Source organism: Schistocerca nitens, chromosome 3 (assembly GCF_023898315.1).
Source record: "Schistocerca nitens isolate TAMUIC-IGC-003100 chromosome 3, iqSchNite1.1, whole genome shotgun sequence".
NCBI lineage: Eukaryota > Metazoa > Arthropoda > Insecta > Orthoptera > Acrididae > Schistocerca > Schistocerca nitens.
Genome location: NC_064616.1, coordinates 213,809,571 through 213,836,913, shown reverse-complemented (window position 1 = coordinate 213,836,913; position 27,343 = coordinate 213,809,571). Strand labels below are relative to the sequence as shown.

At 48.4% G+C, this 27,343-nt stretch overlaps 1 protein-coding gene across 1 annotated transcript in view; it reads left to right on the top strand.

Moving 5' to 3' along the window:
* The window catches only part of LOC126249152 (glutamate receptor U1-like), a 162,983-nt gene that overhangs the window by 126,757 nt on the left and 8,883 nt on the right, over nt 1-27,343 (top strand). Inside the window, 1 exon segment of the mRNA XM_049950807.1 lies at nt 9,758-10,023. Within this exon segment, the coding sequence (XP_049806764.1) occupies nt 9,758-10,023 (266 nt within the window).

The window sequence follows — 27,343 nt, the reverse complement described above, 5'->3', positions numbered from 1 at the left end:
GTCCATGGATTCATGAGGTTGTTTCATACCCGTACACGTCCGTCTGCTCGATACAATTTGAAACGAAACTCGTTCGACGTGGCAACATGTTTCCAGTCATCGACAGTCCAATGTCGGTGTTGACGGGCCCAGGCGAGGCATAAAGCTTTGTGTCGTGCAGTCATCAAGATTACGCGAGTGGGCCTTCGACACCGAAAGCCCATATCGATGATGTTTCGTTGAGTGGCTCGCACGCTGACACTTGATGGCCCAGCATTGAAATCTGCAGCAGTTTGTGGGAGGATTGCACTTCTGTCACACTGAACGATTCTCTGCAGTCCTCGTTGGTCCTGTTCTTGCAGGATCTTTTTCCAGCCGTAGCGACGTCGGAGATTTGATGTTTCTCCGGATTCCTTATGTTCACTGTACACTAGTGAAATGGTCGTACGGGGAAATCCTCACTTCATTGCTACCTCGGAGGTGCCGTGTCGCTCAAGCGCCGACTATAACACCACGTCCAAACTCACTTAAATGTTGATAACCTATCATTGTAGCAGCAGTAGCCGATCTAACAAGTGCTCCAGACTCTTGTTGTCTTACATAAGCTTTTCCGACCGCAGGGCCGTATTCTGCCTGTTTACACATCTCTGTATTTGCATACGCATGTCTGTAGCAGTTTCTTTGGCAGTTCAGTGTATGTGGATGTGTGGTGTCCGTTCCGAAAGAACAGACACCAACCATTCATATAATTGATTCGCCTCGATGGGCAATGACTCCACCATCCTCAGTGCAGACGCACAACTACGCTCGACGTCCTGCGGGAATTTCAAAGTATCGAGCATGGAGGACTTCGACGGGGACGTTAGGTAGGGGGCGCTAGGTGGGAATGTGACTTGGGCGGGAGGCGCAATGTTAGTAAATACTGTGTCTGGGTGGCGCAGTGGCTAACCCAGCAGCCTAGTAAACAGGAGTTTAGATAGTGTATCGTACGTTTTCACTTGTCGCCGCTGTCCGCAGCTCGTGGTCTTGCGGTAGCGTTCTCGCTTCCCGCGCACGGGGTCCCGGGTTCGATTCCCAGCGGGGTCAGGGATTTTTCTCTGCCTCGTGATGCCCGGGTGTTGTGTGTCTTTATCATCATTTCATTATCATTGACCCGCAAGTCGCCGAAGTGGCGCCAGCTAAAAAGGACTTACAATTCATTCGGCCGAACACCCCGGATGTGGTCTCCCGGCCAAAAATGCCGTACGATCATTTCATTTCACTCGTCGCCGCTGATTCCCCATTACGCCTCAACGCAGCTGACATCAACAGTTCCTTCCATTTTCTTTCCTTCCCTCCCCCCGCCCCCCTTCACTTTCAATTTACAGTTCAACTGCGCTCAGTAGCCTCATCCTGTGCTCAGGGCCGGCGAAGGCACGTATGATACGTGCGGCCGCACGGGGCGGCAATTTCCGAGGGGCGGCAGAAGAAGAAATCTAATTTAGAAATTCGAATGCAGTGTTCGAGACTGAGGTTACATGTTAGGCCTGAAGCAATTTTGCTAAGCCCTTCAATGGCAGTTTCCGACTGTTTTATTCTTCCCGCATTATGGAAAAAAATTGTTGAACATTACTACAGTCAAACATGTCCAACACCCACAATAGCTAGAAGTATTCCGAATGGGTAAATACGATGCGAGTAATTACAAGGGGTAAAGATATTGCTAATAAGCCTGGCATAAGTTGAGTTTCGACTTATTTTCGAAAATTTTTGCTATCCGTTTCTGAGTGATAGTCGGACGTTTTGGTTTTTGAGCCATGAAACACCTGTCTCCGCCTGCATGAACAACAATTAAACTCTGACCGGCACTTTTGTTTGACAATACTACTCGCACACTATCACTTTGCCAACATTTATTTACCGTATGATGCGAGTGAATCCAAGTTTCACCATAGAAACTACTGGCCGCTTTGATTCTGGTGAAAACCTGAGAAAGTATGGTCTTTTAGCAACAATGTCCTCTCGTCCGGCCGGCCGTTGTGGCCTAGTGGTTCTAGGCGCTTCAGTCTGCAACCGCGCGACCGCTACGGTCGCAGGTTCGAATCCTGCCTCGGGCATGGATGTGTGTGATGTCCTTAGGTTAATTAGGTTTAAGTAGTTCTAAGTACTAGGGGACTGATGCCCTCTGATGTTAAGTCCCATAGTGCTCAGAGCCATTTTAAACCTCTCGGCCGCACAAAACAAAACGTTAATTTTGACACCTTCTAAAACGAAAATCCATAAAGAGAACATTGCTACTAAAGGTTTCCTTGCTAGCTTTGAAGCTTATCTGTATTTGACAAAAGCTGTTTTTGCAAAGTTCGTATTTCTTTCTATTGTTCGTAATGCCATAGAAATTGTTGCCTCAAAATGGTTCAAATGGCTCTGAGCACTATGGGACTTAACTTCTGAGGTCATCAGTCCCCTAGAACTTAGAACTACTTAAACCTAACCAACCTAAGGACAGCACACACACCCATTACCCGAGGCAGGAGACGAACCTGCGACCGTAGCGGTCGCGCGGTTCCAGACTGTAGCGCCTAGAACCGGTCGGCCACTCCGACTCCGATAATACATTTATGCATATCATCGGTCACATACTTATTGTGAGCTTCTTGCTTCTTCTTGGGTGATAGTTAACCGTAGCCCCGCTGTACCTCGTCACGTGAACCTAGTTCCTGGCACTGCCGCGTCATCACTTCACCTTTCCAGGCAATAGAGATTGTTGCGTTCTCTACAACGAAAACTACAGAATTCGTATCGGTAGTTGGCCGAGGGAGTCAAAATTGGTCAGAAGCACTTTCACTGCGTTTCGTAAAAAAATTACGATTGATTGCTGACATTTCTTACAGGTTACTTTAACCCTGTGGTGCATGAATTTCACTGCAGTGGACAACTTTTAATGGTCAATTCTCTGGCGGTTTCAATCAGTTGTGAGGCTGCAAATGCATGCAGGACACAACACCAGTAGGTGGTGCCCACTGCAGTGAACTGTGTGCATTTGCAGCCTCAGGACTGATTGAAGCCGCGCGGGATTAGCCGAGCGGTCTTAGGCGCTGCAGTCTTGGACTGTGCGGCTGGTCCCGGCGGAGGTTCGTGTCCTCTCTCGGGCATGGGTGTGTGTGTTTGTCCTTAGGATAATTTAGGCTAAGTAGTGTGTAAGTGTGGTGTGCGTACTGTAAGACCTTCGGTACACACACCGTCAGATTATTTGACTTGTCGCTCTAACAGAGTAGGCGAGTGTCAGCAATATGTCTCGAGGTCCTATCATGGGGTGTTTATCTTCTGCCATTAGATCAGACGATAGAAATGCCACTTGCACGCTTAGAGTAGCAGATTGACGGTGACCAACTTTAAACAGAACTTGATTAATTTTCACACGCATTTATTTAAATAATAACAAGCATAAAAATTACTTAACTTGGTCCTGGATGCTATTTACAATTGACAATCTGAAGTTCCTTTGGTATTGGTACGTTAATCTTATTCTCACATATATCTCTGATACTTTACAAAAGTGTCTATACATTTATCTTCATGGCTATGTACAGGAATATGGTAATCTTATTAGGCGCAGACTGAAACTTGACTATAGACTGGTACAGACAAATGTAGAACTCGTACAGACTGGTACAGACTAATGCAGACTGGTACAGACTGGTGAAGACAAATGCAAACTAGTACAGACTGGTGCAGACAAATGCAGACCGACTAATCGGAGGTCTGTACACTCGTTATAATACCTCGCGCGTTCATGTATCACTGCCCGAGTGTGATCCGCGAGGAGAAAAGGTTCTACGTTAGCAGCAATCTCATTGGCTGCGTTACATATTAATACGTGGACCGGCGGAAGCAGAATTCGGTCCGTCTCTATGGCAGCGCCATCTCGTAGTGCGGAGACGGACGAGCGCTGCGCCTGCGCTGTTGTGCTTAGCGGGGCGCGCTCTAGTGGGAAAGGTTGTGTACGTGCTGACTCCGCAGAACTATGTACACAACAGTAAGCTTAGGGACTGATGACCTTATCAGTTAAGTGCCATAAGATTTAACACACATTTGAACATTTAACTGTCTGAAAATGCCAAAGAAGCGAGCATTAACAGCTGTCCACTGTAGTAGACGCTTTGCGCCACAGGGTTAAATAAAATTCCACAAACGTTTTATAAAAAAGAAAAAAAACGAGGGGGGGGCGGAAGTTTAGCAGCTCGCACGGGGCGGCACTTGGGCTTGCGCCGGCCCTGGCTGTGCTTACCACTGGATATTTTCAGTTCCGCTCTCTGATGCCATTAGCAGCCAATATTGTGGTTGCATGGTAGATAATATCTACGACGTCGGATGCCGTAAACATCATTGTCCTTTTGACACCCCGCACTAAAGGGAAGCCGGCCGCGGTGGCCGAGCGGTTCTAGGCGCTTCAGTCCGGAACCGCGAGACTGCTACGGTCGCAGGTTCGAATCATGCCTCGGGCATGGATGTGTGTGATGTGCTTAGGTTAGTTAGGTTTAAGTAGCTCTAAGTTCTAGGGGATTGATGACCTCAGATGTTAAATCCCATAGTTCTCAGAGCCATTTGAACCATTTGAACTAAAGGGAAGTGAAACTGCCACGTGACGTAATCGACGGGCGTACTAGAGTCATTGCCCAACACATCTGGGCAAAAGCTTCATAGGATTATCACTGTGGTTTTTGTTTCGCCACCTATCGGACATTGAAAGAAAAACAGGCATTGTACTTCACACGCAAAAGATCAGTTGAGCGCGCGATGCCGATGAGTGCGGACAACGGAAGGCGCGCGTCCGAGGCAGCCGGCTGGGTCGCGCCGGGGCCGGCCGCTGGCCGGTCGGTGGGGCCTGCCCCGGCGGCCGCTCCCCACAGGGCGGATACAACGGCGACGACCCCTGCAACGACAACGGATTCTGACAGGCAACATAACGAGGACAGGACCACGACGAGCGCTATGCGAATGCAGAGCGAAGGACAACATACGTCAAACCCCTATGACGAGCGACATCAGCTAACGCAGAACGATCGGCAACGGGAACTAAGACGTGAAATACAACACATGATTCTGCAAAGTCAGGAAGTATACGACAACCGCACTAGTACAGTTCCTACTTCACAGCCTGAAGTACAAGTAGACGAGGTGGAACAATTTTCTCCTCAAGAAGACGACGACGAAATGGAGGGAGTCTCCTCTGAAGAAGTTTGGACCATGCAGCCCACCGACGGAGAGGGCGATTTTACACTAGTTCGCCAAAGAAAACGACTCAACGCTTCTGCTAAGCAGAACAACTCTCGGAAGCGACAACGTCCAGAAGAACTGAAAACTTCCAACCGTTATGCGGCTATTGCGACGGAAGATAATACGGATGCTCCAGAACGTATGGACCAGACGAGTGATGTCAATCTCGAAGCAGATAAAGAGGGGACAGATGGCTCTGGCCGGAACTTACTGCGCAAAGTCCCGCCCGTTACTATTTACCATACCAAGAACTACATGTAACTCAACAAGGCGCTGAAAGCGAATATTGACGGCAGTCTTAAGGCCATCTACCAACGAGACAGGATCAAATATCACTTTGACTCCTATGAAGATCATTGGCGGGCCATCAATTTCTTTGTGTCGAATGACATCCACTTTTTTACACATCAGGCCGCAGAGGACAAGGACCTCAAAGTGGTTGTCAAACGTCTACCTATCGAAGTTACGGAGGAAGAGCTGAAAGCCGCTCTGATAGAGAAGGGTTTCCCTGTCATCAACGTCCACCAGTTTAAAAATCGAGACGACCACACGAAGGAATTACGACCTCAAGATGCTTACTGTGTCACGTTGCCAGCCCAAAAGGAAAACTACAAGATTTACGACATCAAATACCTTCTATATACTAAAGTCGTTATTGAAACCTACAACAGACAAGAAGGACCTGTTCAATGTCGCCACTGCCAGCGATTCGAACATACGGCTAATTATTGCAGCTTGCCTGCTCACTGCGTTCGATGTGGAGGGCAACACCGATCTTCAGCATGTCCTCATCCCCGAGGGGCTCCGCCGAAATGTGCTAACTGTGAAAAGGACCATTCTGCCACATGGCGTGGTTGCCAGAAATACCAGGAACTTCTCAGGAAATACACACAACGGTCTCCCCCGCATCCCTCTCAACGGAGGACTCGTGTAATACGGAACTCCAACCTGACGCCACATCCTCGGCCCCACCGTCAGCAAACGCCACAAGAACAGCCGGCGGCGACGCGGCAGCCAGTAACACAGCCTCCTCCTGAAGCACTTCCACCTCGACAGCACCGCCAGCATTATTCATACGCCCACGCAGCATCACCACGCCGACCGGAACCGGAAACCTACGTCTCACCAGCTCATTTGATGGAATCTATAGCTCCAGCGCTCTCTGATGTCGCCAAACTTCTCACCGCCGTGCAGCAACAACTAGTGGGGATACTTTCTTTAATCGAAAGTGTATTGAAGGCCTTTGGAACACCTTAAGATGGATCGCCCTGGGACCACGAGAAACCTGAAAATCTGTATATGGAACGCCAACGGAATGAAACACAAGAAAACAGAATTCACTGAATTTTTACAACGTCACAAAATCGACATCGCACTTGTATCGGAGACGCACCTTCGTCCAACAACTGAGCTCCGATTTCGTAACATGTACGTCTATAGAACGGACAGACAAGGCCAACGAGGTGGAGGGACCGCAGTTCTGCTTAAAAGGGAACTGCGGCACCATCATGAAACGCTACCACACCTCCAACATCTGGAGGCAACAGCAGTAACGGTTCGATCGGCGGCAGGCAACATCACTTTCATTGCGGCGTACAACAGCCCCGGTAAAAACCTGGTGCCAGACGACCTAAGGAGTATCTTCACCAATTTTGACAAAATCTTCCTAGGAGGTGACCTTAACAGCAAGCACGTCGCGTGGAATTCCCGGCGTACGAACCCTCGTGGACGAACTTTGACTGCCATGGAAGAAGAACTGGGCATCACAGTCCATGGCCCACGAGAGCCCACACGGATTCCTTACGTCGATCGGCAAGAAGCAGACGTCCTAGATATTGCTATCATCAAAAATATCGAGACGAACCTCCAGCTCCGCACCGTCGACGATCTTTCGTCTGACCACCGACCTGGTATCAGCATAGTGGAAAACGCAACGGCCAACCTTCCGCCCCCAACCTCACAAACTCTGAACTGGGGTCAATTTCGGACATATCTTGACAACAATATCTGTCCGACGCAGGACGTTTCCACACCGGAAGCCATCGACATCGCGGTACAAACTTTGACGCAGAAGATAAAGGTAGCCAAACGGAGGGCAACTACTCACACGGTCTACCCTGTAGTAGCTTTCGACGAGTTCCCGCCTCTACTCCAAGAACTGAAGACACAGAGAAACAGGAGCAGGCGACGTTGGCTCAGCTATAGAAACCCGATCGATCGACGAGAAACACACGTCTTAACACGAGAACTGCACAGGAGAGTAGCCGAGTGGCGACAGCAGGTCTGGGAAGATAAGATGGATGAACTCTTACTTCGAACCAAGAACGAATGGCAGGTAGTCAAGAACATACGACCCCAGCGGCCACCTAAACGAGCCATCAGAGGACCAGATGGCCTCCTCTATGACGAACTCGCCCAGGCGGAGCTGTATGCTACGACTTACCAAGAACAGATGTCTACACCAGCGGCCCCCGTGAACGACGTCCGCCTGCAAGAACAGGAAGCCGTCGTTACAGCAGAATGGACTGCTTTTCGTACTGCGCCTGTGCAGATCCGCCCACAACTCACCACACCAGCAGAGATCCGTAAAATTATCCGGAAGACTCGGAATAATGCGCCGGGCAACGACTCCATAAGCAACACCGATTTGAAACAGTTGCCCAGGAAGCCAACTGTGCTCCTTACCCGAATTCTCAACAGCTGTCTTCTGCAGGGATATTTTCCTACGGCATGGAAGATGGCTCGAGTAGTTCCAATACCCAAGCCAGGTAAAGACCCAGCAGAACCCAACAGTTACCGGTCAATTAGCCTTTTGCCGACCCTTGGCAAGGTGCTCGAGAGAGTGCTATTGAAGAGGCTCCATGACACGCTTACAGCGCATGATGTTATACGACCCGAACAATTCGGTTTCAAGGACAAGTTATCTGCCGAACTTCAACTTCTACGGATCACCGAACGGATACAAGACGGATACAACAAGCAGCACTTCACGATTGGTGTCTTCCTTGACATCGCAAAAGCTTACGATAAGGTGTGGCGGCCCAACCTTATCGTCAAAATGCATCGCACTACCCCTATTGCGGATTGTTATATTAGACTCATAGACAGCTTTCTGCAGGACAGGAAACTGTATGTCCGAGTCGACGACAAAAACTCCGAAATGAAACTGATCTCCGCAGGAATTCCGCAGGGCTCTGTCATTTCGCCTCTGCTTTTCAACTTATATATAAATGACATCCCAACAGTCCCCCTTGTTACGGCGAGTTTTTATGCGAACGATACGGCATTTCTGACAACTGGACGACACTTGGACCAGCTAATCGCTAGGATGCAACGGCAACTTGCTGTAATGGAACGCTTGGCGCTGCAAAATAAGATAACCATCAACCCGACGAAGACGTCAGCCGTTCTATTCACACGGAGGAAACCAGTTCTTAACGACAGACTCCAAATAGCTGACCAATTTATCCCATGGTCGCCGGGAGTGAAGTATCTCGGTGTCTACCTTGACAACAAATTACTCTTTACGCAGCACATTGACGACAAGAAGACGGCAGCCCAGAAGATGGCGAGGTCATTGATTCCGTTCCTGAAGAGTAAGGATCTCAACCCTAAGACTAAACTCCAATTGTATAAGGCAACGGTGGAACCCACAATGTTGTATGGCTCCAACTACAACAAACTCCAAGCGCTGCAAAACATTTGCTATCGATAGATCACAGGAGCTCCATGGTGGACAAGAAACGTCGACATCCGCACCGCACTCCACGAGACCACTATACAAGAGAAGGTCCATGACAAGGCTCTACGAGTTTTTGACAAGATCGATGCCCTTAGGGACGAAGTTCGACAATTAGAATCGGTAGGAACTGTAAACCCTGCAAGATGGCACAAGTATAGAGTACCGAAGTCAATAACGTTTCACCCCCCATAGGCAATCTGTCATAACACGAGGAAGCAGTCACACATAACAGCCTTGACACATTTCACACTCCACAGGAGATAGACATCACCAAAGACAGCAGGCTAAAGGACCCATTGCGTGCTCAAGCCTAACTGAATGTGTAAAACATAAAGTGTTTTCCTTTTATCCTTACATCCCATCCTAGAAGAATAAGTCATCAATGATGATCTCTTCAGTCCACACCACACACTATATAAAAAAAAAAAAAAACGCAAAAGATCGGATGCGCTGCTTCCGATAAATTTCTAGTTTAATAGGTCAGGGGCACCCTGAGTATGACCCAGTGGGGTGAGAGGCTCAAATAAAATTTTGGTCTCGACGTTGACAAGTATGATAGCGCAGAACGTGTGAGTGCCGGGCGGGGTGGCCGAGCGGTTCTAGGCGCTACAGTCTGAAACCGCGCGACCGCTACGGTCGCAGGTTCGAATCCTGCCTCGGACATGGATGTGTGTGATTTCCTTAGGTTAGTTAGGTTCAAGTAGTTCTAAGTTCTACGGGTCTGATGACCTCAGAAGTTAAGTCCCATAGTGCTCAGAGCCAGAACGTGTGGGTCGGCAGAAGGCAGAGCCTGGCAGCTTGAACCGGCTGCTGTTCGAGCGGCAGATGGCGCCGTTCGAAGACAGCTTCCCGCGCACGATAGACGTGGCGCTGCGGCGCGTGTGCGGACGGCAGCGCTACGCATTCTACGGGCTGGAAGACGCAGTCAAGGCGCTGCAGCGCCACGCCAACTGCTCCGTCGCGGCGCTGCCCTACTCTACCTACCCGCACAGCGTCGTCTTCGCCTTCTCGCAGCGAAGTCCTTACCAGGGCATTATCAATTACAAGTAAGTCCACACTCAATTTACACTACTGGATATTAAAATTGCTACACCAAGAAGAATTTGCAGATTATAAACGGGTATTCGGGCCGGCCGCGGTGGTCTCGCGGTTCTAGGCGCGCAGTCCGGAACCGTGCGACCGCTACGGTCGCAGGTTCGAATCCTGCCTCGGTCATGGATATGTGTGATGTCCTTAGGTTAGTTAGGTTTAAGTAGTTCTAAGTTCCTGGGGACTGATGACCTCAGATGTTAAGTCCCATAGGGCTCAGAGCCATTTGAGCCATTTGAGCCAAACGGGTATTCATTCGACAAATATACTATAACTGACATGTGTCCGGCATACTTACAAGAAGCGATCAAAAATTTTCCTTTCGAAGGCCGTACAGACCAGAATGGGTATGGCAATCAGGCAAAATCGCCGTGAGCATTGCCGTTGTCACCCTACCGACGCACCAAGTTGAAGATACCCGTTTCACAAAACACAGTGTCCTGCTGCTTGAAGAAGTCCGTAAGTGCCAGCTGGACGTCCTCTTCCACTGGGAATCGTCCGCCCTTCGAGGCGTGATAATCCCGTGGGGTGACATCGTGACTGCCGGGTGGGTGCTGTCCGAAGCTCGTGGTCTGGTGGCGAGCGTTGCTGCCTCTGGATCACGGGGTCCCAGGTTCGATTTGCGGCCAGGTTGGGGATTTTCTCTGCCCGGGGACTGGGTGTTTGTGTTGCCCTCATCATATCATCATCATCATCATCATTTGTGACAGTGTCTAGATTAGGTTGGGTAAAAAAGTATTCGACTGTGTAAAAATTGGGCCTCCGTACGGGCGCTGATGGCTGCGCAGTTGAGCGCCCCACATACCAAACATCATTATCATCATCACGGTGGGTGCTCGAGTGTCTCCCACTTCAGTTGGCGTAACTTCTGCGTTACGACGTTTGCGTTACCACGAAGCAGCAGCACCCCTTGTCGCGCACCATTCCAAATCGGTGGTCTTCAACAGACGTGGTGCCCCGTACACATTCTACTTTCCCCAATGTCTTTATTTCGTTTGCTAATGATGGGTGAAATCTAGTCATGTTAACGATAGTTCAACATTCACCACTACAGTGTGTTTGTTGATTAAACACATTCATGCGAAATCTGGTAGTACACGAATGTTGCCCACGGTAATTGTATTTGTACAGTAAGTAATCAGTTATTTTAAGGGGCTCTGGAAAGGCTCAAAATCATGAAAAGTTCAGTTTTTACTTTTTTGCGTTTTCTGAATCTGCAGACTATTACCTTTTAATAGATATATAATTTATTCAATTCCGAAGACTACAACTATTTTTAAATTTTTTTTGAAATGTGTTCTACATGGGGGTGACCCACTGTGGCGCTGTTAAACTGCTGTCAAATGGTGTTATTATTAACGTCCATGTTCATCAGGTACATTTTAGTGATGTGAGATAAAGTATGTGTTGTGGCTAACCTGTGATGGTTCAATATATATCGCTGGTGTGATTGTCGATTGTTTCATGTTTATTTACTCTGTCGTTATCTCGAAAATATTCGTAATTAATTCTGTTTCTTGAGTCTCTGTTTTGTTGAAGTATAATAATGAGTAAAAGTAAAGTTATTAGAAATCCTCTGAAGGCTTTTAAGAAAAGGAGAAATGTTGGAAAGCCAAAGGTATGTGTTATTACTGTAAACAATAAAGACGATGAAAATCCCCAACATAGCTTGTGTCCCAAAGAAGAAGACAGTTGGTGTAAATATAACAAAGGATTGCTAACTGGTGAAGTGTACACTCATAAGCATAGTCTGCCTCATGCAATAATGGAGGTGATAAAACCTATTTTCAGAGACTTAGCAGCACCTGAACTGTTGAAAAAGTGTATTCACAGAAAAACTCAAAACCCCAATGAAAGTGTAAATAGTGTTATATGGTCGAGAATCCCCAAGACTGTATTTGTTGGAATAGAAACACTTCACTTTGGTGTGTATGATGCTGTTGCGACTTTCAATGATGGCAACATTGTAGGGTGCAAGGTATTTAGAAATATGGGAATGAAGATAGGTTCTAACATGGTACGAGCGATGCTTGCTTTAGACAAGGAACGCCTTCGGGCTGCAGACAGGGCTGTAAAGAGTCTAGAAATACAAGCAAGAGTAAACAGGAGGAGGAACAAGAGGAAGCTGGAGGAGGAGTTTGCAAAGGATGAAGATAATCCATCCTATGGACCTGGAATGCACTAAAAAGTTAATCCAATCTTTGTCGCTCGATTCCCAAAACTTTTATTTTCACATACTAATTACATGTTTTCTAAGGATCTTCCAAACATATTTGTTTCAAACTTTCAGTAAATGTTACGCAGTACCTTCTACATAATTTAACACAGCCTTTTTCCAAAAAACTGTATATTTTTGAATATATAAATAAAAAATTGCAAAAAAATGTTGTGAATTTTCATTACAATTGAAAAAAAATCATCTTTAATAACTGAACTAAAATTTTGTAAAATCCCTGTGTTAAGTTGTAGCCCATATTCCAATAAATAATCTGTAAAAAGTTCAACTTCCTACCTCAAATACTTTGTGAGGAAAGATGTAATATATATGCGTTATTTTAACATTGCAAGTATAGGGCGTTCCGGAGCCCCTTAACTGGTTTCTGGTCGAATCTTGCAGATCATCTCCATGTGGTATGTTGACTTCGTTTTTTCTAAGAGCATGTTAATTCTTGCTTGGCTGCTAACAGGTGATGGGTTTACGTTCTTAGGCGGCCGCGGTGGCCGAGCGGTTCTAGGCGCTTCAGTACGGAACCTCGCGACTGCTACGGTCGCAGGTGCGAATCCTGCCTCGGGCATGGATGTGTGTGATGTCCTTAGGTTAGTTAGGTTTAAGTAGTTTTAAGCTCTAGGGGACTGATCACCTCAGATGTTAAGTCCCATAGTGCTCAGAGCCATTTGAACCACTTTTACGTTCTTGTACAATGCTAATCACACAAAAAAAATACCGGGTGATCAAAAAGTCTGTATAAATTTGAAAACTTAATAAACCACGGAATAATGTAGTTAGGGAGGTAAAAATTGACACACATGCTTGGAATGACATGGGGTTTTATTAGAACAAAAAAAAAAACACCCCGTATTGCTAGACGCGTGAAAGATCTCTTGTGCCGCGTCGTTTGGTGATGATCGTGTTCTCAGCCGCCACTTTCGTCACGCTTGGCCTCCCAGGTCCCCAGGCTTCAGTTCAAATGGTTCAAATGGCTCTGAGCACTAGGCGACTTAACTTCTGAGGTCATCAGTCCCCTAGAACTTAGAACTAATTAAACCTAACTAACCTAAGGACATCACACACATCCATGCCCGAGGCAGGATTCGAACCTGCGACCGTAGCGGTCGCTCGGTTCCAGACTGCAGCGCCCAGACTTCAGTCCATGCGATTATTGGCTTTGGGGTTACCTGAAGTCGCAAGTGTATCGTGATCGACCGTCATCTCTAGGGATGCTGAAAGACAACATCGGACGCCAATGCCTCACCATAACTCCGGACATGCTTTACAGTGCTGTTCACAACATTATTCCTCGACTACAGCTATTGTTGAGGAATGATGGTGGACATATTGAACATTTCCTGTAAAGAACATCATCTTTGCTTTGTCTTATTTTGTTATGCTAATTATTGCTATTCTGATCGGATGAAGTGCCATCTGTCGGACATTTTTTGAACGTTTGTATTTTTTTGGTTCTCATAAAACCCCAAGTCATTCCAAGCATGCGTGTCAATTTGTACCTCTCTATCTACATTATTCCGTGATTTCTTCAGTTTTCAAATGTATACTGACTTTTTGATCACCCCATAGTTTCACATGTAAATTGCGTTTTTAAACTTCATTTTATTCTTGTGTTACTGTCAGCTAGTTGCTATATTCACATTCGTTAACAACAAAACACTTGAACAAAGAACTCGGTACATCCACCTTTCATCCTAACACACAACAGAATGGGCTATGTGACTCTTTGCCCAGATACACAAAGAGCTGCAATACACGCAAGTCCAAAGACGATAATACGATACGTCGATTAACGAAGTTATATTTACAAAACTTTTCAAAGTATATTTTGAATTCTAATTTTTATATCACTTTTTCAGATTTAAATGTGAAATAAATAACATTATTGATAGTGATCATTGATGCAGTCGACATTTAAACAAATAACTTAAAGTGCAAAAGTTTTGTTTAACATTTTAATTAAAGGTGTTTTAATGTTTGTACATTGATAACATAGTTTGTTAGGTTTTAACAGTGATGCTAAGACAAGGTATTAGTATGTTACCAGAAAAATGCCTTCTGTATCATGAAGTCCTATATTTCGAATATCGCTAGGTCCACCACTTCGAGTATCGTGTCATACTATACATAACCAAACAAGCTCTATTGGTGAGTTCCATTACGATGTCTACCGGTGTTTGTCCTTCGGCAGCCAAGGAAAGAATAACAGCACGCTGGTCCGGTTTGGATGCATTTGGTAATAACGTCACCATAGTTCGCGTTTCCGCAGTTACCGCACGCACGCCGAAGAGACACGAATGCCATACTAATCCCTTGGCTATACGTCGGTGATTATGTACTCTCGTCCGAGTCGCGCTACGTTGCATATACGCTGCAGCAACCCGAACGTTACCAGATGCACCCAGGTCACAGACAGATCACGACAGCGGAAACTAGTCATACGTGCTTCTGCGGCCACGAGAGGCCCGATTTCTTTCCATGTAAATGTGTCTCATACCATATAACCCCCATTGTCCGGTGCTGTAGGAAGCATTCTCTCTAAGTCGATAAAACTATGTTGGTCCTCAGAATGGAATTAATACCGTTAGTTATCGGACGCACTGACCTGATTTCAGGTTTTTATATTGTACTACATAATTTGACTGCATAATCGAGTACTAATCTCTGAAATATCTTGAAGATTGTTTGTTTTCGGACTTACGTTTCGCAGAAAATTTTGTTGCCGTTTGTGTTGCATGTAACTCAAAATACGTTCCTGACTTTCGTCCATTCAGCTGATTTCCCAAAAACGTTTTGAAGGTCAGCCCACTGGCGAATAGCTGCTTCAGGATAGGCCAAGGTACACCTTATAGTACTAAAATGATTCATCAGAAGTGCTGTATTTATTTTTTAAAGATATTGTTACTCTTAATATTTGTTTGTTACAAAGTAGATAATGCTGTTTTTTTTTTTTTTAAGTTTGTGTCTTTTGCAAGGAATAACGCGTCACAAAATTCAATGACGCAAGGAGTAAATTTGTGTTGCATTTCCTATTACTATAACAAGGAACGATAGTTAAAGGCACAGTCAATATTTTGCGCTTTTGCATGTATTTATTTTTTCTTCTGAATTTTAGCTTTCATTCTGAAGAGTAAATTATACTATTTCTCTTCATATTAACATGTAGTAATTTCAGCGAAACTTGGTTGCTACTGCTGCTTGCAAATAATGTGTTCGCTAGCGACTCACGTGCTGACACGTATCAACGCCTCTAAATCTGGCACCATTAACCAGATCAATAACGTGACGAGGCCGGTTGGGCCCACGACTTATGTTTATGTTTGCATTCACTCATTCTTCCGCCTACAATGTCTTACTGCAAAAGCGTGTATCAAATAAGCGATGTGGGTTTTTTTTATACTAACGTTATTTAGTCTTTGTAGTGTTCTGCTTACAGTGACGAATAATGACTGTGATATATTGCTTAATACATGTTAATTTGTTTTTGTGACGCGGTTCTGCACTGTTGGAGAATCTACTCGTATATGGAAACATGGTTGACTACTAGGCCTCAAGAACTTGAAATCAATTAGTCATGTCAAAAATATTGTCTCTCGGATAGTCTTCCACTTACGCGAGACTGAGCACCCCATATATGTTCAGAAACGGTACAAATTTCTCGATGCGTTCCATCTGCATCCTGAGACCGACAAGGTGTTCAACCATACATACCTTACAAATGCTCAAACCTGGATAGCAAGACCGTTTCATGAGTGTTTTACATTCTTTCCCAATATCCCTGCAGTCCTGCGGATGTACAAGATGGCTGTTGGAGGATGATTGTCTCTTTCAAAGATAAAAATCCACGATTTAATCAGAATAATACGAGTAAAATTACATTTACTGGAAATCCAAAGTGTAGTCGGAAACATACATAGATAAAAAGCAGAGTGACGTGAATGACTGGGTTCTACAGTCCAGTCTGATTTGCCTCAGGAAGAGATTGTATAGAGGATTACTATGGAGCCAGACAAATACAAAATTCGATCAAAAGTATCTAGACACTCCATGTAATGCGGAACTGACCACTGGATGCCACGAAAAGCGGACCTGGGGATATAATAGGACGTTCTCGCTTCCCGCGCCCGGGTTCCCGGGTTCGATTCCCGGCGGGGTCAGGGATTTTCTCTGCCTCGTGATGACTGGGTGTTGTGTGCTGTCCTTAGGTTAGTTAGGTTTAGGTAGTTCTAAGTTCTAGGGGACTGATGACCATAGATGTTAAGTCCCATAGTGCTCAGAGCCATTTTTGATATACACTCCTGGAAATGGAAAAAAGAACACATTGACACCGGTGTGTCAGACCCACCATACTTGCTCCGGACACAGCGAGAGGGCTGTACAAGCAATGATCACACGCACGGCACAGCGGACACACCAGGAACCGCGGTGTTGGCCGTCGAATGGCGCTAGCTGCGCAGCATTTGTGCACCGCCGCCGTCAGTGTCAGCCAGTTTGCCGTGGCATACGGAGCTCCATCGCAGTCTTTAACACTGATAGCATGCCGCGACAGCGTGGACGTGAACCGTATGTGCAGTTGACGGACTTTGAGCGAGGGCGTATAGTGCGCATGCGGGAGGTTCAAAAAATGGCTCTGAGCATTATGGGACTCAACTGCTGAGGTTATTAGTCCCCTAGAACTTAGAACTAGTTAAACCTAACTAACCTAAGGACATCACAAACAACCATGCCCGAGGCAGGATTCGAACCTGCGACCGTAGCGGTCTTGCGGTTCCAGACTGCAGCGCCTTTAACCGCACGGCCACTTCGGCCGGCCTGCATGCGGGAGGCCGGGTGGACGTACCGCCGAATTGCTCAACACGTGGGGCGTGAGGTCTCCACAGTACATCGATGTTGTCGCCAGTGGTCGGCGGAAGGTGCACGTGCCCGTCGACCTGGGACCGGACCGCAGCGACGCACGGATGCACGCCAAGACCGTAGGATCCTACGCAGTGCCGTAGGGGACCGCACCGCCACTTCCCAGCAAATTAGGGACACTGTTGCTCCTGGGGTATCGGCGAGGACCATTCGCAACCGTCTCCATGAAGCTGGGCTACGGTCCCGCACACCGTTAGGCCGTCTTCCGCTCACGCCCCAACATCGTGCAGCCCGCCTCCAGTGGTGTCGCGACAGGCGTGAATGGAGGGACGAATGGAGACGTGGCGTCTTCAGCGATGAGAGTCGCTTCTGCCTTGGTGCCAATGATGGTCGTATGCGTGTTTGGCGCCGTGCAGGTGAGCGCCACAATCAGGACTGCATACGACCGAGGCACACAGGGCCAACACCCGGCATCATGGTGTGGGGAGCGACCTCCTACACTGGCCGTACACCACTGGTGATCGTCGAGGGGACACTGAACAGTGCACGGTACATCCAAACCGTCATCGAACCCATCGTTCTACCATTCCTAGACCGGCAAGGGAACTTGCTGTTCCAACAGGACAATGCACGTCCGCATGTATCCCGTGCCACCCAACGTGCTCTAGAAGGTGTAAGTCAACTACCCTGGCCAGCAAGATCTCCGGATCTGTCCCCCATTGAGCATGTTTGGGACTGGATGAAGCGTCGTCTCACGCGGTCTGCACGTCCAGCACGAACGCTGGTCCAACTGAGGCGCCAGGTGGAAATGGCATGGCAAGCCGTTCCACAGGACTACATCCAGCATCTCTACGATCGTCTCCATGGGAGAATAGCAGCCTGCATTGCTGCGGAAGGTGGATATACACTGTACTAGTGCCGACATTGTGCATGCTCTGTTGCCTGTGTCTATGTGCCTGTGGTTCTGTCAGTGTGATCATGTGATGTATCTGACCCCAGGAATGTGTCAATAAAGTTTCCCCTTCCTGGGACAATGAATTCACGGTGTTCTTATTTCAATTTCCAGGAGTGTAATAGGAGGCAGGTGAACTCGATCGTGGACTAGTCTTTGGATGTCACTTGAGTCACAAATCCGTCAGGGACTTTCAACCCATCTAAAGCTTCCCAGGCCGACAGATTGTGAAGTGGAAATGCGAAGAAACAATCACAGCGAAACCAAGGATAGGGAGACCTTATCTACTGACGACCACTGAAATTTTATAAAACACATTTCCCTGCAATAAATCAGTGTCATAAGACTTTAAGTAGATGCAACTAAATTGTCCTGGCCTGCCAGTGTGGCCAAGCGGTTCGAGACTCTTCAGTTTGGAACCGCGCGACCGCTACGCTGGCAGGTTCGAATCCTGCCTCGGGCATGGATGTGTGTGATGTCCTTAGGTTAGTTAGGTTTAAGTAGTTCTAAGTTCTAGGGGAATGATGACCTCAGATGTTGAGTCTCATAGTGCTCAGAGACATTAAATTGCCCTGCTTATCCCCAGTCGTAACAAGGGGCAGATAAATTTAGTACAAATGGAAGCAGGCAAGCCAGACGGCTCGTAATCTCTCATAACCTAACCCTTACAGTAGAATTTTCAGCAGGAGGTGTCCTACTGAAGCATGGTAGTGGGGCCACTTCAAGCAAAATTTCTAAAAAAACGAGAAGCTACCACCTATCAAGACTGGTCGTGGCACCCGTATAAAACGCTGAAATGAGTAGCGTGGAATAGTATAACAGGGATGGGAGCCGAATAAACACTCAATTTTCAACCTCATGTAGCGTTTGAGTGAGACACACAGTCACCATTGGCATTAGGCGCAAAGGGCTGGGCAGTCATGGACACATCGTAGGCCAGCGCTACGACGGGTAACAGTAGCAACTGAACAACTGCGTGCATTACTCGTTGCAGCCAGCATAGACATCAGGATTATCCTCTTGTCGCTGTTCTCTCGGCGCGTGGAGTCTCGCCCAGGTCGGCAACACCTATGGGGTAAATTCGTCTCTACTGAGACAGAGAATTCCTGACAGCCCATTAGCAGCAACACATAAAATAAAGTACAGTGGTGACCACATCTAAGGCCCTTTTACTGGAAGTAACTCTGGTACCGCGCGCCGCAGAATTTGAATCCGCGCCAGACGTCATGTACGTCAAAGACCCATAGAAGTCTCTGCACCGTAAGCTGTGGCGGCGCGCGCCTCCTGGCCCGCTTTTAGTGTGGTGGCGCCACTTTGGAACACGTGGTCCCAGCGGCCAATAGCGGCGCCCCCAATAGCGTACTTAAGCGCCGGCCTCTCGCTCAGCCAGTCGTTCCACCGGTCTTCGTCCGTCTTCGTCCGTCCCCTGTTTTCTTCTGTACTTTTCGTCCTGTCCTGTCTCTTTTCCTCCTTGTCGTCATGTCAACCCCCACCACCACTACCACTACCACCACCACAGCAATAGTGTATACCTCTCCCTCCGCCACCACCACTATCATTACGTGGTGTGCCCAGTCGCCCCCCCCCTCTCATTCCATCCCTCCACTTCTCACTCTCCCTTCGCCCTCACTCTTTGTCGCCCCATCCCCAGCTTCTTCCTCCCGCACGTTCACCTCTGATCCTTTCCCTCCCCTCCCTCCCCCTGTTATTGCAGCCCCCGCTAGGGTGGTGGCCTGGAGGGTCACGGCCCATGTCCCGCTCTCGCCCTCGCCTTCACCATCGCCATCATCTACGTTATCGCCGTCGCCTTCACAGTCGCCATCCCCATCTCGGGCGCCGGCTCCAGCGTCCCTGCTGGGACCTGCCACTTCCCACCACCTCCCTGTTGCTCCTGTCCCACGCGTCTCCTCTCACCCTTCCGTCGTCATCAAATGCCCTAGTGGCACCCCTGCCTCCTCTGTTTCCAAAAAGGCCCCAACCCATCGTCCTTCCCTCCCCCCCCCCAGGATGCCATGGATGTCTCCCCACCTGGCCCTGCTACCTCCTCCTCCTCCTGCTCCTCCTCCCCCTCCTTCTACAAATACCTCCTCTCTCGTCCTGATCCTTCCCTCCTTGAGGCCTGGAACCTCTCGCTCCTCCTCCACCAACACTTTCCCGGAGCCCCCATCTCCCTCCTCACTCCCCGAAGAGACTCCGTTCTCATCTCCTCCCCCAGCCCCATCCTTCACACTGACATCCTTTCCCAAATCCCCATCACCCGGTTTGGCCCCAATACCTCCCTCACACCTGCTCCTTCCCCATCCCCCTCCCGCCAACCCCAACCCCCGCGTTGCCTGCCGATCCTCACCACTGTGATCACTCGGCCTAGTCAGACGATCACGGAGAAGGAGGTGTTGGCGGAGCCCTCATTGGGAATACAGGCAGTCTGCTGCATCTTCAACCCGGCCAGCCCCACCCGCCTTATGCGGGTGTTCTCGGAACATGCCCCCGCCATCGACCGTCTCCTGAAGGAGGGTGCCCTCCTCTTCCACCAACGCTACAAGGTCGACCCCTCCTGTTCCCTGGACTCGCATTCGGGAGGACGACGGTTCAATCCCGTCTCCAGCCATCCTGATTTAGGTTTTCCGTGATTTCCCTAAATCCTTCCAGGCAAATGCCGGGATGGTTCCTTTGAAAGGGCACGGCCGATTTCCTTCCCAACCCTTCCCTAACCCGAGCTTGCGCTCCGTCTCTAATGGCCTCGTTGTCGACGGGACGTTAAACACTAATCACCACCACCATCCTGTTCCCCTCCTCAATCCCTCCGCTGCCAGAGGTGCCTGCGCTACAACGCACATCCGACAGCAGAGTGCCGCGAGGCCCCTGTCTCCCCACACTGCAAACAGGCGCACTTCCTCCAGCAGTGCCCCAACCTCCAGTCCCCTCCCTCCTGCAACACCTGTAATCTCCCACATCCCACGTACTCCCAGAAATGTAAGGCCCGACCCCCTCCCACCACTCCTGAACTCACCATCCCTGTCCGCCCTCTGGACGCCCCCACCCCTCCTGGCAATTCCCTTCGTCTCCCTCCCCCCCCCCCCCCCACCGCTGAGGACATTATCAGGTTCCTCACCATCGTCCTCCAAAATGTCCACCCTTTCCAGCGCCCCCACACCCTCCAACAGATATCCCTAGCTGCCCCATCCATCTTCCACCTCAACATGTATGCCACCTACTCCCATAATCAGGCCCATTTCGCCTTCTCCCGTCTCGACACCCCCATTTAATTTCCTGTCACGGTGCGACAGCACCATATCTTGTTCAATAAGATCCGTTCCCTTCCCACCAACAAGAACCTCTTGCACCTCCTGCACACCCTCGCAACCCACCGTGTGGATGCCTTCCTCCTCAATGAAACCTTTCTTCAGCCCCAACACACTGTCCACACCTCGCCCTACCTCCATCACCGCTCCAATAATCCCCCCCCCCCCCCCCAATAGCGCGTGGCGCAGTAGCATTTGGTCACCACCGCCAGATCCCTGTTCGGCATCAACCTCTCCTTCCCGACCCCACAGCACACCTGATTCTTAGTCTTTTCTTTCCTGGCCTTACCATCACCTACACCACGATCTATGTCCACCCCAACGCCCCTATTCCTTTTGACTTCCTCTCCCACATTGACCATACCTTCTCCTCCTACGTGATCACCGCTGACCTTAACATCCATAGTAGTTCCACTGCCCAGTTACGGCTGTGGCATCGGTTCATCTCCTCCCTCAAAGGACACCTCATCCCCATTCCCCAGCACACCCACCCTGAATCCAACTCCACTCCCGATGTCATCCTCTCCTCCGCTAACCTCCTTGGCCACATAGCGGTGGATGTCCTGGACCCAATTGGTAGTGACCATCTCCCTGTCCTCCTCACTGTTTCAGACGGTCGTCGCCCCTGTCCCGACCCTCATACTGACCCACCCCCGAAATACGTCCATGATTATTCCCATGCCGACTGGAATGCCTACCGGGATACCCTCTCTACCCAGGTCGATAGCCACCCCCTCACCTACCACCTTTCTCCCCCACCTGATGCTGTCGAATCCTTGCTTTTTTGTCAGCAGGCTCTTTTCTTTTGAGGGCCACTTCCTGGATTCTGCGCAATGCTCGGTCCACTATCTCGGCATGCCGCTATTGTGCCCTGGGTGAATAATCCACAATCTCCCTCAGTTTATTCGTTGGATGTTGGTTCTTGAGAACAGTGATGGGGGGCAACAATGTCGTGCAATGTGGTGACTCGTTCATCACATCTTGAAAGTCGTTAAGAAAAACGTCCCAGGACGTGTGCTGTTTCGCACAGTAGAATTGGCTTAGGTTGCCTGATTCCATTTTTGATCCGTTCCGCACAATTTGACGACGGATGATAGGCTGATATGAAGACTGGTTTGATTTTGCGGAGTCTCAAGGTCTCCTTCCACTTCTGGGATTTGATTTGCGGGCCAGTGTCGGATATGAGCTTGTCGATGTGAGCGACCTGTTGAAGACAGTCTTTGCATAATGCTTTGGAGACCGTCTGTCTCATCGCCTTATGCAATGGCGTCAGTGGTACAAACATGGACGTCAGTTCCATCATCACCATTATAAAGCAGGAGCTACGCCTAGTTCTGGGGAGGAGTCCCACTAGACCTGTGGCCCCGATTTGTCGTAATTTGGCTGGTGCCACTCGACAGAGAGGAGCCTGAGTAGCCTTTGTCGAAGATTTGGGCTTTTGGCAATCCTTGCATACGGAAAATACCTTCCTGATGCGACTCTCCATAATTTTAAAGTGGCTCAACGTCTTTAATTTGAGGAAGCATTTCCGCGGACCGAAATGTTCATAGCTGTGATGTGTGTATCAGATTATCTTGTTTATTAGATTGTATCCACATACAGTCCACCGCTTTCCCGACCTAAAACAAAATACCCTTTCCGGCTGATCCCGGTGGAGGTTCGAGTCCTCCCTCGGGCATGGGTGTGTGTGTTTGTCCTTAGGATAATTTAGGTTAAGTAGTGTGTCAGCTTAGGGACTGATGAACTTAGCAGTTAAGTCCCATAAGATTTCACACACATTTGAACATTTGAACAAAATACTCTTTCAAAGATGGTGTAACTGCCTGATGTGCGCTTTGCTCCTGTCTTTCAACATGTTCTTCAAATTTACGAGAGCCAGATCTGTGCCCTGCTCTCTTGCAATGTCTCTCGTAGCTTAACTTCGTTTTCCAACGCGACCTTACGCATATAGAAGAGACTGAAATGGTTCTCTTCCAAATCACCATGAACCTCACCCACCGGACCTGCCGGTGAGCGCGACGGTGCGTCGGAAATTATGATAGTCTCTCCTGGCACACAAATAATTGTGAAGTCGAACTCCTGCAACGCGAACACCCGTCAGCCGTTCACTGCTCAACTTGGCGACCAAGAAAAAGTCCAGGGCTTTATGATCGGTGAAGATAGATGCCTTTCGACCGTACAGGAAGTATCGAAACTTCTTAATGCCCTAGACGACGGACAGAGCCTCTAATTCTGTGATCGAGTAGTTTCTCTTGCACTTGGTAAGAACTCGACTACCGAGAACAGTGGTTTTGTGCACCCATACATCATTCTCTTCGATGTCTTGAAAACGCAAATCTCCCAAGCCCGATTTGGAATTGTCGGTTGCCAGACACAACCCGTGTAAGACATCAGGTTGTGACAATATAGGTGCTTTGAGTAAAGCGCCTTTCACAGATCAGAACTCGCTCTCTGCTGAGCTATCCCACACCCAAGGTGTCTTTCTGTCGGTAAGTTCGCATAGGGGTGGATTTCCTAGTGACCTTACCACTGTGAACTTTTTGTAGAAGTTAATGAGACCAACAGTATCTGAAATTTGGCTATTGCTTCTACTTTTTCTGGGCAAGGACTAGTGCCTTCCCCGGAGACGATGAGGCAGAGGAATTCTGCCTCGGATGCACCGAATCGTGAATTCTTCACGTTGACAGTAACACCATGGTTCCTTAATGTGGAGAGTAATTCATTCAGGACTTTGTTATGTTCCCCCACGGGCTTTCATAGATCAAAACGTCGTCCACGTAGCTTGTAATTCTTCTTCCAATGCATGACTAAGGAACCCATAAAGTCCTCGTATGAAAGCGGACGAAGAAATGTTCAGGCCAAAGGGCTAACACTTGAACTGATAGCAGGGTCCGAAATCAAGAAATGCCGTGTACTCAAATGGTTCAAATGGCTCTGAGCACTATGGGACTTAACAGCTATGGTCATCAGTCCCCTAGAACTTAGAACTACTTAAACCTAACTAACCTAAGGACATCACACAACACCCAGCCATCACGAGGCAGAGAAAATCCCTGACCCCGCCGGTAATCGAACCCGGGAACCCGGGCGTGGGAAGCGAGAACGCTACCGCACGACCACGAGATGCGGGCAATGCCGTGTACTGTCTACATGCAGGATGCAAGTTAACCTATCAAAAACTTGAGCAGAGGTCAATGCAGGAGAATATTTTCACCCCATGAAATTTTTGCAGTTGCTCTTCAAGTTTCTCTGATCGATCTGTCTCTGGCACAATAGTAGTACTAATTTTTCGCGAATCGAGCACCAGTCGTATTGACCCGTCTTTCGTCTGGACTACACGGAGGGGGCTGCTATATGTTGACACAGCCTGTTCAATTACTCCGTCATTGAGCATCCGTTGTATTTTCGAGAGCTGCTTTCTTCTTATACACCACCGGCATCGGATATGGTGCGACAAAGAACTTTTGGTGTTCTTTAACATTAATGCATGTTTTAAATCCCTAATGACTCCCACTTTCGGTACAACTACCTCCATGTTGGAGTGTAATATGTCACGCAGCTTTTTCTTATGGTGGTGGCGGACCTGGATTATGTGCTCAATTCTTTTTTTTTTTCAATTTGACTCACAATCTCCTGAATAATCTCGTCTTCCTGTGCGTTTTGGCGACGGTAATCATAAAAGTCCTCTCTCGTTTTTGCCGAGCACTCCTGTTCGAAATGCAGCTGGATCTCCTTGTCCATTTTTTAACGTCATGCCACCTCTCTCAAGATCGAGCACGGTCTGTTGTTCTTTTAAGGAATCTACTCCGATGACCACATCAGTTGCCAATTTTGGGACCGCCAGTAAATCCGCTGCTAATGTGTCCCTGACACCTGAAGTCTAACTTCGTCCGTCACATAACTTCTGTTACTTTGCCTACAGTGGCCCCTTTCACTTTGGTTCTCTCCAACGAAAGGCCCGGCCAATTGTATTCGGAAGCACAGTTTTCAAAGACCGTGTCGGCGATAGCCGAAAGACTTTTCTGCTGTCAATAATCCCTCTCAGTTCTGTGTTGCCTCTGTATGCTTTAACGATTGGGTGCAGTTCCTGCAATTCTACAATGTCCTTTCCCCCTGACAGAATGTCCACCACTGCAGCGCGTTCATACAGCTTTTTCCGATCGACTTTGCAGGCATCTGCATAGTTTGTTCCGCTGATAGCGCTAGTCATTGCTGTCTAGGACTTCCGTGTTGATTACTGCTGCACTACTGGCCATTAAAATTGCTAAACCAAGAAGAAATGTAGATGATAACCGGGTATTCATTGGACAAATATATTATACTAGAACTGACATGTGATTACATTTTCACGCAATTTGGATGCATAGATCCTGAGAAATCAGTACCCAGAACAACCACCTCTGGCCGTAATAAAGGCCTTGATACGCCTGGGCATTGAGTCAAACAGAGCTTGGATGGTGTGTACAGGTACAGCTGCCCATGCAGCTTCAACACGATACCACAGTTCATCAAGAGTAGTGACTGGCGTATTGTGACGAGCCAGTACGTCTGCCACCATTGACCAGACGTTTTCAATTGGTGAGCGATCTGGAGAATGTGCTGACCACAGCAGCAGTCGAACATTTTCTGTATCCAGAAAGGCCCGTACAGGACCTGCAACATGCGGTCGTACATTATCCTGCTGAAATGTAGGGTTTCGCAGGGATCGAATGAAAGGTAGAGCCACGGGTCGTAACACATCTGAAATGTAACGTCCACTGTTCAAAGTGCCGTCAGTGCGAACAAGAGGTGACCGAGACGTGTAACCAACGGCACCCCATTCCATCACGCCCCGTGATACGCCAGTATGGCGATGACGAATACACGCTTCCAATGTGCGTTCACCGCGGTGTCGCCAAACACGGATGCGATCATCATGACGCTGTAAACAGAACCTGGATTCATCCGAAAAAATGACGTTTTGCCATTCGTGCACCCAGGTTCGTCGTTGAGTACACCATCGCAGGCGCTCCTGTCTGTGATGCAGCGTCAAGTGTAACCGGAGCCGTGGTCTCCGAGCTGATAGTTCATGCTGCTGCAAACGTTGTCGAACTATTCGTGCAGATGGTTGTTGTCTTGCAAACGTCCCCATCTGTTGACTCATTGATCGAGACGTGACTGCACAATCCGTTACAGCCATGCGGATAAGATGCCTGTCATCTCGACTGCTAGGCCGTTGGGATCCAGCACGGCGTTCTGTATTACCCTCCTGAGCCCACCGATTCCATATTCTGCTAACAGTCATGGGATCTCGACCAGCGGGAGCAGCAATGTCACGATACGATAAACCGCAATCGCGATGGGCTACAATCCGACCTTTATCAAAGTCGGAAACATGATGGTACGCATTTCTCCTCCTTACACGAGGCATCACAACAACGTTTCACCAGGCAACGCCGGTGGTTCAAATGGTTCAAATGGCTCTGAGCACTATGGGACTCAACTGCTGAGGTCATTAGTCCCCTAGAACTTAGAACTAGTTAAACCTAACTAACCTAAGGACATCACAAACATCCATGCCCGAGGCAGGATTCGAACCTGCGACCGTAGCGGTCTTGCGGTTCCAGACTGCAGCGCCTTTAACCGCACGGCCACTTCGGCCGGCGGCAACGCCGGTCCACTGTTGTTTGTGTATGAGAAATCGGTTGGAAACTTTCCTCATGTCAGCACGTTGTAGGTGCCGCCACCGGCGCCAACCTTGTGCGAATGCTCTGAAAAGCTAATCATTTGCATGTTACAGCATCTTCTTCCTGTCGGTTAAATTTCGCGTCTGTAGCACGTCATCTTCGTGGTGTAGCAATTTTAATGGCCAGTAGTGAATTAGGGTTCGGTGGGCACCGTTTAACGACCTCTCCTTGCACTCTGTATTGTTCCGGAATAAACCTATTTTGTCCGAACTGTTT